Source organism: Schistocerca nitens, chromosome 7 (genome assembly GCF_023898315.1).
Source record: "Schistocerca nitens isolate TAMUIC-IGC-003100 chromosome 7, iqSchNite1.1, whole genome shotgun sequence".
NCBI lineage: Eukaryota > Metazoa > Arthropoda > Insecta > Orthoptera > Acrididae > Schistocerca > Schistocerca nitens.
In genome coordinates, this window is record NC_064620.1 from 387,281,945 (window position 1) to 387,299,260 (window position 17,316).

General features: G+C 40.2%; 1 protein-coding gene across 1 annotated transcript in view; it reads left to right on the top strand.

Annotated features, from left to right (window-relative positions):
- LOC126194994 (protein unc-80 homolog) overlaps positions 1-17,316 on the top strand; it is a 1,036,886-nt gene that overhangs the window by 686,950 nt on the left and 332,620 nt on the right. The window contains exons 41-43 of the mRNA XM_049933411.1: positions 5,952-6,200; positions 7,854-7,986; positions 11,206-11,346. Coding sequence (XP_049789368.1) covers positions 5,952-6,200; positions 7,854-7,986; positions 11,206-11,346 — 523 coding nt within the window. The remainder of the gene's footprint in view (positions 1-5,951; positions 6,201-7,853; positions 7,987-11,205; positions 11,347-17,316) is intronic.

A 17,316-nucleotide genomic window follows, 5' to 3' on the forward strand; every position in this document is an offset into this window, starting at 1 on the left:
GTGCAGGTGAGCGCCACAATCAGGACTGCATACGACCGTGGCACACAGGGCCAACACCCGGCATCATGGTGGGGGGAGCGATCTCCTACACTGGCTGTGCACCACTGGTGATCGTCGAGGGGACACTGAATAGTGCACGGTACATCCAAACCGTCATCGAACCCATCATTCTACCATTCCTAGACCGGCAAGGGAACTTGCTGTTCCAACAGGACAATGCACGTCCGCATGTATCCCATGCCACCCAACGTGCTCTAGAAGGTGTAAGTCAACTACCCTGGCCAGCAAGATCTCCGGATCTGTCCCCCATTGAGCATGTTTGGGACTGGATGAAGCGTCGTCTCACGCGGTCTGCACGTCCAGCACGAACGCTGGTCCAACTGAGGCGCCAGGTGGAAATGGCATGGCAAGCCGTTCCACAGGACTACATCCAGCATCTCTACGATCGTCTCCATGGGAGAATAGCAGCCTGCATTGCTGCGGATATACACTGTACTACTGCCGACATTGTGCATGCTCTGTTGCCTGTGTCTATGTGCCTGTGGTTCTGTCAGTGTGATCATGTGATGTATCTGACCCCAGGAATGTGTCAATAAAGTTTCCCCTTCCTGGGACAATGAATTCACGGTGTTCTTATTTCAATTTCCAGGAGTGTATATGTTTTGTTTTGTACTTGTTATGCAGTAGGTACAATTTCTTATGAAGCTTCCTGAGATTGTCTGTTGTTGAGAAAATGGTGTTTTGTGGAAGAATATGTATGAAAAACGACTGTATCTTTGAGGGGCAGACATACAAACAGATCAGGGGCATGGCCATGGGAACCAGGCTGGTAGCTTCCTGTTCCAACTGTTTAATTGCTCACTTAAAGGGGGCCTTCCTAGGATCCATGAGCCTTCAGCCTTGTATTTGTTTCAGATAAGTTGATGACTTCTCTGCCAAATGGAGTCATGGTGAGGCTGAATGGTTAAAATTCTTGTAATCTATGAATACATTCACCCAGTTAAATTTCACGTTGTCCTATTCTGAATTAACGTCCAAATAACATGTCACTGCAATTGATGTTGACCTCACTCTCAATGTGGATCAGCCTGCCACTTCTGTTCTCAATAAATCTACTGAAAACCAACAGTACTTATATTTTGATAGTTGCCAACCTTTCTATGCCAAATGTTCCCTCTCATACAGCTTGGCATTTGAGACAAATGTATTTGTTCAGATGCAGACACTTTACACAATACATCACAATTGTCACCTCAGCCTTCACTGGACATAATTACTCTAACAGCCTAGTTCAAAATTTATTTCCCAGGGCATCACATCCAATCCTGTTACTTCTGACCCATCTAAAAAACAATATGGCACACATCTTGTTACTCATTATTATCCTAATATTGAATGTATTAATCAACTACTTTGAAAACACTCTGACTTTTTAAATTGTGCCCTGAAATGAAGCCAATTCTGTCCGACATTTTTCCCACCACACCTAGAATAACTTTTAGTCAGCCTCCCAATCTCTGCAATATCCTTGTCAGACCCTATGCTCCTTCTGCAGCCATTTCCCTATCCTGAGGCTCCTATCCCTGTGACTATCCCCACTATAAGACTTGCTGTAAGCACCCTCTGACTACCATGTATACCAGCCTTGTAACTGGCAACACACATACAATCAGAGTGCGTGCCATCTGTGAAACAACACATGTCCATGAACCAGATGTTATGTAAATGTTATTTGGCTTGTTAGATTGGCAAGATTACCACCAAGCTATCAGTTAGAATGAATGGGCATAGGAAAAGGTTGTATACTGGCAACTTACAATATCCTGCTGCAGAGCATGCTCTACAACATGACAGTCGTAACCTCAGCGCCTGTTTCATCACACATTCCATCTCGATTCTTCCTCCAGACACCAGTTTCTCAAAGCTCTGCAGGTCAGAATGAGTGTTACAATATGTCCTTGATTCTTGCCACTCATGTAGTCTCAAATTACGAGGCTAAGTCAATTATTATCTGCAATTTAGTTATATTTTTCTTTATTTTGGTAGTACTGTCATTGTATGTTGATGACGCATGCTTTGTTTATTTGTTGTTATATATTTGCAATTTTCAAGCTGCTAGGTTAGTTTCATTATTGCTGCCATGCTGTTAATCATGGCTGCTCCTCTGTCTATTTGCACCAAAGAAGAGCATCATTCAGTGATCCGTTTTTTGTGGTCGGTAGGTGTATCAGGGGCTGAAATTCATCAAAGACTTTCAGTACAGTATGGGAACAGTGTTTTACCACAACGGAGTGTCTATGGATGGATTGAAAAATTCCAAAATGGTTACACAAGTGTTACATACAATGAAGGAGCCAGACAGCCATTTACCACCACAAATGAAGAAACCATTGAGCGGTCATGTGAAATGATTCTCTTAGATAGACGATTAACTATTGATAAAGAGGCACATCGTCTGCAAATTAGTCATGGTTCTGCCTACGAAATCATCCACAACAGACTTTGGTTTCATAAAGTTTGTGCAAGATGGGTCCCAAAACAACTCACACAGTTACATAAGCAAATGCCCTTGGACATCTGCAAAAAAACATTTGGATCGCACTATGGTAACGAAGGGGATAACTTCTTAGACAGGATCATTACTGGTGACAAAACGTGGATCCATCATTACGAGCCATAGAGTAAACAGCAGAGTAAGGGATGGAAACATCCAAATTCGCTGTGCAAGAAAAAGTTCAAGACCCAACCATCCGCAGGAAAACTGATGCTTATGGGTTTTGGGGGCACACAAGGTCCAGTGCTGGAACATTATGGGGAAAGGGGCACAACAATAAACAGTGTACGTTACAGTGAGATGGTTACTGCCAATCTAAAGCCTACAACTGGAAGCAAACACCGAGGATTGCTGTCAAAAGGTGTTATGTTGTTGCACGACAATGCCCGTCCGCATACTGCTGCTCACACTGCTGAAACACTCCAGAAACTCAAATTTGAAGTACTGGATCATCGTCGATATAGTTCCGATCTTGCCTCTTCTGACTATTACTTGTCTGGTCCACTCAAACAGGCGTTAAGAGGTCATTGATTTGCCTCAGACGAAGCAGTGAAAGAAGTGGTGCATTCCTGGCTTGCAGCTCAACCGAGAACTTTCTTTTATGAGGGCATCAGGAAGCAGCGTCGGGAAGCTTGTACAACGATCGACCAAGTGCATTGAAATCCAAGAAGACTATGTTGAAAAATGATGTTCTTGTAAGTTTCTTATTTGATTGCAATAAAATTTTATAACTACTTTGCGGATAATAATTGATTTACCCTCGCACATTAATTTCTTTAGTCTCTGTATTTCTTTCTTCACTCTAAATTTTCAATCTCTCATCCTGTCCAGTAAGTCTCCCCTGAGCTGCGCTCTGGGTGACTTTCCTGAACTCTTCCCATTTCCAGAACTTCACCAGTCTCCCCCCTCTCCTTCCCCTTCAACCCTTCTTGGAGTACAAAGTGCCAGCGGCTCTGTAAGCTTGCAAATTTCTATACTTTTATAAGTGTGTTCTCCTGCTGCTACTAGGTGAGTAGATTTTTTATCTATTCAAATACATTAAATCCCTATAGTATGTATTTCCAATGCCTGATGGCACTGCATTTAGGCTGCTAGATGCTTACACCACTGCCCTTAGGCTTAGAAGAGATGATATGGAATAGATGACCAGAGCACTTCCCTGCTGCGGCTCACTGGTACTCTTCTTCTGCATGTGAGATGTTCCATTATCAGGGAGATGTTAGGAAGTGCAGTGCAACCCTAGTGGCACAGTACAACACTCACTCATGGGGAGGCCCCATCATCAGCTGGGGTACATACTCAGTGAAAAGCGAATGCCTCAACTATATAGACCATCTTAAATGTTAAAATATGCATCCGTTGAAACTCATTCTGGCCGTTTAGGAGTTTATTCAGCTATCAATATTGTATTACTCCTTTTTCAATTGTAAGCCTAATGCTGTTTTATCGGTGGAGTAGATGTGCTCTCTAAAACTCAAGTCATAGGATCTACTTGTCTGGCTGATATGGCTGTCTTTACATTTCATTTATTTCTTTTCTTTATATATTTTTTGATTTGGTTATGTATGGTGTTCACTATGTATGTGTAGTTCATATTCATTTGCAGAGGTCTACATTTTTTTCTGCGTTCCTGCCTGGTATAGTGAAGTCGTTTTATTCTATATGTAACAGAGTAAAAGTACATGTGTTTCTGATGTAGAGGATGATAGGAATGATGATAAGAATGGGCATCAATAATCATGTTGGTACCTGTCAGTTGAAATGCATGTCTGTCATTTTTGTTATAAATTGCCAAATCTGTTTTGAGGGTCTGTGGAATGAATAATTAATCTAATGTAATCTAATCTGATCTTGACAGGCATGCTGCTCAGTTTTTTGACCAAATTCTCTATTTGTGTTTTGTCCACTGAGTCATCAATGTACCTTTTGAAAATTACTATGTTGGTAACTATGTCTGGATTTTCCTTGAAAAAAGCTTATCTGGCTGCTTAATATAGGTATCTGCAATGGTTCACACTAAGCTGTTTCCCATAGCAAACCAATTGCTTTCCCTGTAATATTTATTATCAAACATAAAATTGTCATATGACAGAACAAACTGTAATATTTATATCAGTTCTACTACTTCAGCTTGGCCTAGATGTTTCTTATGTACCAGATTTATTTTAATAAATTCTAAGACTTTGTCGAAAGGTATATTTGTATATTAGTTCTCATTATCTGGTAAAGCAAAAGTAGCACCATCTAGTATACCAGTATCTTTTATTTTATGGGAAAAAGTCACGTTGTTTTTAATATTATAAGATTATTTATAAATAAAATTCACTTTCAATATTTCATTGAGCTCTCTATTTATTTTGGATGTAGGACAGTCTATATTGCTCACTACCAACCTTCTTTATTTAGTTTAATTTGTGCTCTCGAAACAGGTACCTCTTATCTTTACCTGAAGATAGAAAATTCCGGTAATCTACCTTATCGCTTACTTCTTTCTGAACTCTCTGTGTCAGGTTCATTTTAACTTCTTCATTGTTATTCTTCCTAAATAATTTTTTAGTCATTTGTATTTCATCGTTTTGTGAATCATTGCAGCTGTAATCCACTTCTCCCCCACAATAACAAGCACTATCTGATTATGTATCTAATTATTTAATTTTTGAATAATATTATCATTGTTAACTTATTTTTGTGAAAAATTCTATGGGCATTCTAGGAAATTTTTGCTTTTGAGAACATAATTAACACTTCACATCACTTTTCGACGTCACCAGGCATTTGAACCTCACCTGTCATATTTTTTATTGTAGCTCTGTCCACATCCAGTTAATATAAGTTGCAAAATGTAACACTGTACACCAGCATGCTGTACACAATATTATTATCTAATTAACATGTCAAACACATCTAATCTCCTCCATGAAGTCAACAACAAATGACTTCAGAATACAGGTCAACAATATTAATCACACACTTACCAGCATATTCAGTCCAAACTAGGAAATATATCTTTAAGGCATTGTGTGAGTATTTTGGAGTTGGAGAGAACTGAAGCAAGCCTGATACAGAAGAAAGAGGCTTAGTGTTTGGTATTCTGCTGGCGGGTGATTGATGGTTTATTTCCTTAGTTCTGAATCAGTATTTAACATTTTAATTCATATCAAAATATGACTGTACTGCTGTTCCCCCTAGCCATATAGGCAGTCACACTTCAGACAATCCATAGTGACACTTGCTCAACAGAAGCAAAAAGTCCATAATTCAGTCATGCAATAAACAAAAATCAAACATAGATGCTATATTTGGTTGATAAACAAGTGACATGTCCATATAACTCATAATACCTGTTTTTTAAGTGTAATATTTTAAGTACTTATTAACTACAGATCCTTGTTTACAGGTTATTTGGAATTGCTTGGTGGAAGACAGTGCTTTGTTTTTGCGATATGTTCTTGAACGCCTTACAAGAGATAAACAGGATCTCATGTTCAAGATACTAAGGCATTTGATACGATTTGTACCACGTTTACCTCAGCAAGCAGCCTTTGCTTTGTACAACTACATAATTGGTTATGTGATGTTCTATGTGAGGTCACCGCATGAGGAAGGACCACACCTTATTGGCACAGCTCTTTCTATTCTTTGGATGGTAAAAAATAAATCTTTTGCATTGTGTAATCATACATTCCATCTTATTTTGATGTAAACAATATAAACCAGGTGTGTGTTAACATTACAATGAGACTGTGTTGTATAATGGTTTTGACAGTTATTGTATGTTCCATGTGAAACTTTTTTCTCTTGTAACATTAAATTTAATTGGACCAAAATTTATTTTAATGCAAATTATCTTGCAAAGTATATCACCAATCTTCTGAATGCTTGCACTTCTTTATTATTGGACTGAAGCTAAGTCTCCAGTATGTTGATTTATCTTGCATAACTTGCATGGAGTGGCATGTAGCACGAAGCAAGTGAACTGGGTTGAAATGAACTTGCGTAACAAGCAAGAAGCACAAAAGTGCAAGGTTGATAAAAAAGAAAGAGCAAGTGCACAAAGCCACTGGAAATTATATGTGTAGAAAAGGTGCTGAACAGCCACAAACAGATTCATTCATTATGTTTCACTCCTTTGCTGTTTCATTTCATTGTAGTAATATTTGTATAGGAGATGGGTTTGTTGTTGTGGCTTCTGCCTAGCAACATTTGAATATATTGTTTAAACAGCTTCTCATTACAGGGCTAGTAGGAATTCCACTTCTATGTGGAATTCAGACTCTTTGCCAGCTCAGCTTAGTTGAAGCATCAAACTAGTTTATTTAATTAGGGACAGATAAATGTGCAAGTCCATTAAACAGAAATGTAGAATGTTATTGTTTTTGCTTAAAAATAATACTTTTCTTCAAGAACTCATTTACTTGTGTAAAATTTCAAAGGCAGAGGTATGATCAGTGTGTGGCATTAAAGTTGGCTTTCCAATGCTACCCTACTTGGTGCAGGCACCTCCAGGCAGCCCTCAGCTTGCCCTCACGAAGGTGCAGTTAGTATATGCTACTCACCAGGCAGCCCTATTACACACATTCTGTGCATGTGCAAGCCACCCTGCCTGCGTCTGTTTAGCCAGTGCATTATGATCCTGTAGGCTGTGGTCCAGCTGCCTGACAGCATGCGCATCAGCTGCTTGCCCACTCTTGCCCACCTGTGCTTTTGGGTGCCCAGATGCCTGTTGGAGGGCTCTCAAGCTGGAACAGTCTGCTACAGAGCATGAACCAGATGATAAGATATGATAAGCAGCAACCAGAAACAGTCTACATGGTGCAAATTTATGTTAAAAACACAAATTAGAGCTTCCAGTGTCACTGACATCCCTGTATGCAATGCTGTTGATAGAGGGGTGTTACCACATGGTCCTTCACTGATGGGTTAACCTCTTGGTGCTTGGCAGTCATAGACTGAGCAGTGGTGCCTGAAATCTACATTCACTCAACATCTTTGGCCATTCACGCAGTTAATCTTTCAAAGAAGGAAAGAAGATTATGATATAATATTCCAGTGATTTTGAGGCCATCAGAGACTGATTGCAAGCTCAGAATGGGAAAGGATAGGAGGGAAATTGGAGATGCTGTTTTCCAAGGAATCTTCCCAGAATTTGTATTGTGTGACTGAAGAAAATCACAGAAAACCTAAACCTGGGTTTTACTACACATACAGTTGCTGAACTTTAAACCAAAACATTTCACTGTTCTGAATATTTTTTGTAATTAATGAGCCAACATTGTGATTTTTATTTTCTCTGTTACAGGTAGTGCACAGTGTGCATGGGATTATGTTCAAAGATTTGAAGCAAATTCTTAGGAAAGAGCAATGTGATGCATCAATTCTTCTTACAGCAAATGTACCATCAGCAAAGAAAATTGTTGTGCACGGACCACAAGGTAAGAGTGACTTTCATGGTATCAAAGAAATGAAATAATTATTTTGTTATATTAATGAAACATTCTACATTAGTAATGGATTCCACAAATTTATTAAAGTAAAAATGTTGAATATTACAGTGTATGTAACAATAAGATGAAATTATAGTAGTTCTCAAACAGATGGAACCAAATTCCTTATTCAGTAGATGAAAGCAACAAATGGAGACAGAAAATTTCTCAAAGCTGGTAAAGTTTTCAGATAGACTGATGTATTAATCTTAGAGTGGAACTGTTTGCAATTTCATCATATTGGTTGCATCTCTTGGAAGCTCTTGAGTTGCTATCTGTGTCATTTACTGATCAGTCACCAACATCATCAATGTTTCCTGGTGTGGTGACAGTGAACCTGGAGTTAATAATTCAAATTTTCATAGTGAAAGAAATTTTGTGTCATCATTATTTCGTTGTTAAGTTAACAGGAGGTGGTAGTGTTAATGTCATGATGCCCAGATGTGCGTAATGTCCTGAACGATCTTTCAAGGAATGAGGGAATATTACACTGCTGATGCAAACCTATTGGTCAGATGGGAATGTTCAACTCAGCAGTACTTTTGCAGCTATTTGAGAGTAGTAGACTGATGTGCCATTACTAAGTTTTACACTCTTCTTTCTGCTGTTTGTTGTAATCTACAACACAAAACACAGCCGTACTCTCTACAAGTGTGCATCACAAAAACTTGTACATGCAATTGCACTTGAGAAAGAATATACACTTGAAAAGTAAAACTATCAAAGATCACAAAAAATGAAAGCCTTTTGAGAATGAATTTTCAATCTGCTGTGGAATGCGCTCTGATATGAAACTTGGTAGATTAAATCTGTGTGCCAGACTGGGACTGAAACCTAGGGTCTTTACCTTTCGTGGGCAAGTGTTCTACCAACTGACCTACCTGAGCATGACTCACAAATCATCTTCAAAGCTTTGCTTCTGCCATTACCTCATCTTCTACATTCCAAACTTCACAGAAGTTCTCCTGCAAAACTTGCAGAATTAACAATCCTGGAAGAAATGATACTGTGAAGACATGCTTAGCCACAGACTGAGGGACTGTTTCCAGAATGAATTTTGACTCTGTAGCAGAGTTTTCACTGATATGAAACTTCTGGCAGATTAAAACTGTGTACTGCACTGGGTTTCAAACCTGGAATCTTTGCCTTTTATGGGCAACAACATTCAAAACTTCACAGATTTTTTTCTGTTAAAACTGCAGGATTGGGGGAAAGGATATTAAGGGACTTGACTTAGTCAGAATATGTGGAATTGTTTCCCAGAACGAATTTTCACTCTGCAGCAGACTTTGCACTGCAGTGGAATTTTCTCACAGATCAAATGAGCTGCTGGCAGAAGTAAAGCTGTGTGGAATGGTTGTGAGTCTTGTTCAGGTATCTCAGTTAATAGAGCACTTACAAAAGGCAGACGATCTGTGTTCGAGTTCTGTTTTGGAACACAGTTTTAATTGGCCAAAAAGTTTTACATTATCATACACTTCACTGCAGAGTGAAAATTTATTCTGCAAACAATCCCTGAGACTGAGGTTAAGCTGTGTCTCCACAGTGTTCTTTCATCTAGGAGTGCTAGTCCTACAAGTTCTGCAGGAGAACTTCCCTGAAGTTTGAATGATAGGAGATGAGTTATTGGCAGAAGTAGAATGGCAGCAGCAGGTCATGAGTCATGCATGGGTAACACAGTTGGTAGAACATTTGCCCACAAAAGGCAGAGGCTCCAGGTTCGAGTCCTGGTTTGGCACATTGTATTCATCTGTCAGAAAGTTTTATATCAGTGTACAGTCCACTGCAGAGTGAAAATTCACTCTAGAATCCTGTCTCGGGCATGGATGTGTGTGATGTCCTTAGGTTGGTTAGGTTTAAGTAGTTCTCAGTTCTAGGGGACTGATGACCTCAGATGTTAAGTCCCATAGTGCTCAGAGCCATTTGAACCATTCGACAACAGCTGTTACTGCGCATCACAATGTTGAACTTTAAAACTGACATAACAGATGTATCACAATAAATTTATGTATCAGATTGTGTCCTCATTTCTGTACATATTGCTTTGAATACAACTTCTATATTTTATAATAGTTTGCAGTAATATTTTTACTGTCATATTTATAACATAGATTGAATTTTGTGTGCAGTTTTGAGCCGGCCACGGTGGTCTAGTGGTTCTAGGCGCTCAGTCCGGAACCGCGCGACTGCTACGGTCGCAGGTTCGAATCCTGCCTCGGTCATGGATGTGTGTGATGTCCTTAGGTTAGTTAGGTTTAAGTATTTCTAAGTTCTAGGGGACTGATGACCACAGATGTTAAGTCCCATAGTGCTCAGAGCCATTTGAACCATTTGCAGTTTTGAAACTTTCCGTGCTGATTGTCGTGTAAATACTTGTGAGGAGTTTTACACGAATTACTTCTTCTATTTCCTTCTCCTGTTATTTTGACCATGATAGTAATTAAAGCTCCAGTATCACAGTTTTAAACATTTGAGGAAGCAGTGATGCAGTTCAACTACATAAAACTTTCTGTGGTAATTGTTGTGTGTCTTTATGAAACTGAAAGTTGGAATATGAAAGTGAACAAATGAATGGTTTCAAAAGTAAGAAAAAGAAGATCTGTATTCATTTCCTGCATGTATGTTGAAAAATAAACTCCAAATCAACTAAGTGTTGTATTTTTTTTAACGAAATTCAAATGAGTGTGCTATAAATTTAGCAAATATGAAGAATAGTCTCATAAACATAAAGTTTATTAACTTTGTCATGCTACATCAGAAATGTGATTTTCTTTTGAGTTTTCTGTTTTCTTTTAAATACAAGTTAATAAGCTACTTCAGCTACATTCTTTTACCAATATGCCTTCATTTATTCACTTATTTCTTGTCTCTGTTCTGTTGTCAAGTTTCTTACTTTGGCTATTGTATTTGTTTTATTTTGCAAAATCCTTCTCCTAAACTTTTTGTCTGTAATTTTACGCTTTCTTCAATTTCTTGCTTAACTATGTGAATTACCTACAGATTCCAGTGGACTTTCCAAACATAATTAGGTATACTCTTCTATTTTTAGAGGCAATATACAGTTTTCCATGTCAACATAAGGACATTCACTTTGGATGTGGCGTTAATAAATTATTGTTCTTTTTTCCTCCCTTTTTTCATCTTCTCTTTTCATACATTACTTTTCAGACCCAGATGCTGGAGGAATCCCTTCACAATTTCCTGTACAAGAAGATACCCAGTTTATTCAAATTCTTAAGGAATCATTAGATTTCTTTGGCATTCCTGAATCTCGACACAAGGAGTATTTCCTTGTCGATTACAAAACACGTAAGTGTGTGTGTGTGTGTGTGTGTGTGTGTATGTGTTTGTTTATAAACTTTTTTATACTGTATACATAATTTATTTACAACTTATAATTAATTATAATTCTCTGCAAATAGAACATAAAGTTACAATGTACTTTAGTATAGCAGCATGCCAATTGCAGAGGTGGGGAGTGCTATGTATTTTACAGACTATAAGACACTTTTGACTGTAAGACACATTTTATTTTTTAAGCAATGTTATAAAAAAAACATTTTTATTATTAGATTGTAAAACCAGACTAAAAGAAAAATCTTAAGTTATAAAACCAAAATGGCCTTTAAAATTCCTGAAATCATCATCTGAATTTTCTTCTTCCTCTTCCTCTTCTTCTTCTTCTTCTTCTTCTTCTTCTTCTTCTTCCTCTTTGTCATCATTATTGTGCTCTTCGTATATAAGATGGTCCTCACTGTCATCGAGAGTTGTTACTTATGCCACACTTCTTGGAAAATTTAACAATAATATCTTCTGTCACTCTAGATCATGACAGTTTTATCCATTGACACACTTGATTGATTGTAGGTTGTTTTAGATCTCCCTTCTGTGTGAATTCATGACGTTTCTTCTGTCATACATTTGTTCCATTCCTCTCCCATATATACTTTAAATGGTTTATTTATCGAGACATCGAGAGGTTGCAGTTGTGAATTAAGTCCTCCCAGAGTAATAGCAAGCTCTGTATTTCCCCTGTCTCAGTTTCTCTTTCACAGAGTTTTTCAAGTGGCCACTAAATTGATCTAGTATAAGAAGAGAACAAACCACTTTCCTTCTCTCCCACATTCTATTAATCCATAATGTCATAGCAGCCTCATTCATGCAACCCTTATCATGTACGAGAACAGCAACACTTGGTGCTGTCTCAAGTTTTTGCATTAAATTGCACTTGAAAATGATCCTTGGTTTAAGTTTAGTATGGTGAGCACAATGTGAAAGGACAACAGAGTTGTGCATTCTTTTTATGTCTTCTTGTTTTTATAGTTACTGTTTTAGTAACTTTCATGGAAACAGTTCTGTTACTTGGCACATCAGTGTCAGAGGAGTTTTGTCTCTATTCACTATTTGGCTTAGTTCCACATTAGTTTTCATTTGATGTTGAACATTAAAGCAATGGAAGGATAATATTTTCTTGTCATACTCATATGGCATTTTCTAACATATTTTGGTTTTGGTGTCCAAGCTAAGTCCATGAATCTTCATAAACCTGTAGCACCAACCAACTCCACCCTTAAAGTCTGTGTATAAGTACAAGTACATGATAAAGGCCCCTAGGATGCCGTAAAATTAAGCACCGAGTAACCAGAGGGTTGGCAGAGACGTTAATTATGAATGCGCAGTAAGGCACAGACAAATTAAAACATTTTCTCATTCAATTTGTTGTACAGTTTTTTTGTTTTTATCCAAACACAGTCTAAGTCTCTTGTATGTAGAAGGGCGATGAGGATGTGCGATTTTAGAGATGAAGTATTGCGATCTTCATGTATTATACTTCTGAGTGAATAATATAATGTTAAAGAACTGTATCAAGGATTGTATTTATCGAAGTAAATGAAGAGGAAAATTACAGGAAGAGGATTTTCGTGATTACAACAAGCGCCTGTGTCTCCAGAGTCCTCCACCACCTGCAGTTTCAACAAAAATGTAAAAATGTATCTCTCTCTCTCTCTCTCTATATATATATATATATATATAAAAATATATATATAATATCGGCACGTCGATAGACACACAAACAAACACAAACATACACACAAAATTCAAGCTTTCGCAACAAACTGTTGCCTCATCAGGAAAGAGGGAAGGAGAGGGAAAGACGAAAGGATGTGGGTTTTAAGGGAGAGGGTAAGGAGTCATTCCAATCCCGGAAGCGGAAAGACTTACCTTAGGGGGAAAAAAGGACGGGTATACACTCGCACACACACACATATCCATCCACACATATACAGACACAAGCAGACATTTCCCACAAACATACACACAAAATTCAAGCTTTCGCAACAAACTGTTGCCTCATCAGTAAAGAGGGAAGGAGAGGGAAAGACGAAAGGATGTGGGTTTTAAGGGAGAGGGTAAGGAGTCATTCCAATCCCGGGAGCGGAAAGACTTACCTTAGGGGGAAAAAAGGATGGGTATACACTCGCACACACACACATATTCTTCCACACATATACAGACACAAGCAGACATATTTAAAGACAAAGAGTTTGGGCAGAGATGTCAGTCGAGGCAGAAGTGAAGAGGCAAAGATGTTGTTGAATGACAGGTGAGGTATGAGTGGCGGCAACTTGAAATTAGCGGAGATTGAGGCCTGGTGGATAACGGGAAGAGAGTATATATTGAAGAGCAAGTTCCCATCTCCGGAGTTCGGATAGGTTGGTGTTAGTGGGAAGTATCCAGATAACCCGAACGGTGTAACACTGTGCCAAGATGTGCTGGCCGTGCACCGAGGCATGTTTAGCCACAGGGTGATCCTCATTACCAACAAACACTGTCTGCCTGTGTCCATTCATGCGAATGGACAGTTTGTTGCTGGTCATTCCCACATAGAATGCATCACAGTGTAGGCAGGTCAGTTGGTAGATCACGTGGGTGCTTTCACACGTGGCTCTGCCTTTGATCGTGTACACCTTCCGGGTTACAGGACTGGAGTAGGTGGTGGTGGGAGGGTGCATGGGACAGGTTTTACACCGGGGGCGGTTACAAGGGTAGGAGCCAGAGGGTAGGGAAGGTGGTTTGGGGATTTCATAGGGATGAACTAAGAGGTTACGAAGGTTAGGTGGACAGCGGAAAGACACTCTTGGTGGAGTGGGGAGGATTTCATGAAGGATGGATCTCATTTCAGGGCAGGATTTGAGGAAGTCGTATCCCTGCTGGAGAGCCACATTCAGAATCTGATCCAGTCCCGGAAAGTATCCTGTCACAAGTGGGGCACTTTTGTGGTTCTTCTGTGGGAGGTTCTGGGTTGAGAGGATGAGGAAGTGGCTCTGGTTATTTGCTTCTGTACCAGGTCGGGAGGGTAGTTGCGGGATGCGAAAGCTGTTGTCAGATTGTTGGTGTAATGCATCAGGGATTCCGGACTGGAGCAGATTCGTTTGCCACGAAGACCTAGGCTGTAGGGAAGGGACCGTTTGATGTGGAATGGGTGGCAGCTGTCGTAATGGAGGTACTGTTGCTTGTTGGTGGGTTTGATGTGGACGGACGTGTGAAGCTGGCCATTGGACAGGTGGAGGTCAACATCAAGGAAAGTGGCATGGGATTTGGAGTAGGACCAGGTGAATCTGATGGAACCAAAGGAGTTGAGGTTGGAGAGGAAATTCTGGAGTTCTTCTTCACTGTGAGTCCAGATCATGAAGATGTCATCAATAAATCTGTACCAAACTTTGGGTTGGCAGGCCTGGGTAACCAAGAAGACTTCCTCTAAGCGACCCATGAATAGGTTGGCGTACGAAGGGGCCATCCTGGTACCCATGGCTGTTCCCTTTAATTGTTGGTATGTCTGGCCTTCAAAAGTGAAGAAGTTGTGGGTCAGGATGAAGCTGGCTAAGGTAATGAGGAAAGAGGTTTTAGGTAGGGTGGCAGGTGATCGGCATGAAAGGAAGTGCTCCATCGCAGCGAGGCCCTGGACGTGCGGGATATTTGTGTGTAAGGAAGTGGCATCTATGGTTACAAGGATTGTTTCTGGGGGTAACGGATTGGGTAAGGATTCCAGGCGTTCAAGAAAGTGGTTGGTGTCTTTGATGAAGGATGGGAGACTGCACGTAATTGGTTGAAGGTGTTGATCTACGTAGGCAGAGATGCGTTCTGTGGGGGCTTGGTAACCAGCTACAATGGGGCAGCCGGGATGATTCAGTTTGTGAATTTTAGGAAGAAGGTAGAAGGTAGGGGTGCGGGGTGTCGGTGGGGTCAGGAGGTTGATGGAGTCAGGTGAAAGCTTTGTACGGGGCCTAAGGTTCTGAGGATTCCTTGAAGCTCCGCCTGGACATCAGGAATGGGATTACCTTGGCAAACTTTGTATGTGGTGTTGTCTGAAAGCTGACGCAGTCCCTCAGCCAAATACTCCTGACGATCAAGTACCATGGTCGCGGAACCCTTGTCCGCCGGAGAATGACGATGGACCGGTCAGCCTTCAGATCACGGATAGCCTGGGCTTCAGCAGTGGTGATGTTGGGAGTAGGATTAAGGTTTTTTTAAGGAGGATTGATAGGCATGGCTGGAAGTCAGAAATTCCTGGAAGGTTTGGAGAGGGTGATTTTGAGGAAGAGGAGGTGGGTCCCGCTGTGACGGAGGACGGAACTGTTCCAGGCAGGGTTCAATTTGGATAGTGTCTTGGGGAGTTGTATCATTAGGGGTAGGATTAGGATCATTTTTCTTCATGGCAAAGTGATACTTCCAGCCGAGAGTACGAGTGTAGGACAGTAAATCTTTGACGGCTGTTTGGTTGAATCTGGGAGTGGGGCTGAAGGTGAGGCCTTTGGATAGGACAGAGGTTTCGGATTGGGAGAGAGGTTTGGAGGAAAGGTTAACTACTGAATTAGGGTGTTGTGGTGCCAGATTGTGTTGGTTGGAATTTTGAGGTTTTGGAGGGAGTGGAGCTGGAAGTGGGAGATTGAGTAGATGGGAGAGACTGGGTTTGTGTGCAATGAGAGGTGGTTGAGGTTTGCTGGAAAGGTTGTGAAGGGTGAGTGAGTTGCCTTTCCGGAGGTGGGAAACAAGGAGATTGGATAGTTTTTTGAGGTGGAGGGTGGCATGCTGTTCTAATTTGCGGTTGGCCTGTAGGAGGATGCTCTGAACAGCTGTTGTGGATGTGGGAGAGGAAAGGTTGAGGACTTTTATTAAGGATAGTTGTTGACGGGTGTGTTCATTGGCTGAGTTGATGTGTAGGTGAAGGATTAGGTGGGTGAGGGCAATGGATTGTTCAGTTTGGAACTGGTATAGGGACTGATGGAAAGAAGGGTTGCAGCCAGAGATGGGAACTTTAAGTGTGAGGCCTTTGGGGGCTATGCCAAATGTCAGACAAGCCTGAGAAAATAAAATATGCGAGCGTAATCTGGCTAGGGTGAAGGCATGTTTGCGGAGGGAATGTAAATAAAACTTAATGGGGTCGTTGTGGGGGTGTTGTGAGGGTGACATGGTATTAGAAGGTGGAAAGTGTAACATGAGGTTGAAATGAAAATGAAAGATAAAAATATATGGGGAGAGATAAGGGTGAACTAAAAAGTAACTGGAGATCTGGTATGAAAAAAGGCGAAAAAGTGTTGGTTAAGTTGATCCTGTGGTGAACTTGGGTTGGTAGACAGCGATGTGCATGAAGGTTAGGTGGTTGTGTTGCCGCTAAAACACGTTAAAGGACGGAGAAATTCGGGAAAATTTCGAAAAAACGTGTAAATGTATTAAAAGGAGTGGTGTTGTGGTGAAAGATTACGAAAATGGGGCTAACAATTGTCTGACGAAGAAATAATGACGTTAAAACCTGTGGGGAGCGGCTAAAAATGATCAGTGATGTGCGAAAAACGGAAGTGGAAATAAAGTGAAAGTTATGAGAACTAGCCGAAATGGTTGTTAAGTACGTGAAAGCAGCTGTTATTGAACTAGAAAAGGTGGATTTTATAGTAGCGGTAGTGTTGAAAGCGGAAAATAAAAATTTTTTTGGTTATGGTTTGGAAGTGGGTTACGTATTATTGAGTATATATAGGCGGGATAAAATTGTATTACGGTAAAAAGGGGAAGGTGAATACAAAGTGAGACTACTGGTAAAAACAGAAAGAGAAAATAAAGAGAAAATAAGACGACAGGAAAGATTTCGAAATGCAACAGCGACAATAACAGACGTAATTGTTGGGTTCAAATAAATGATATGGTTAGGTTGGTTGGTTGGTTTTGGGGAAAGAGACCAAACAGCGAGGTCATCGGTCTCATCGGATTAGGGAAGGAAGTCGG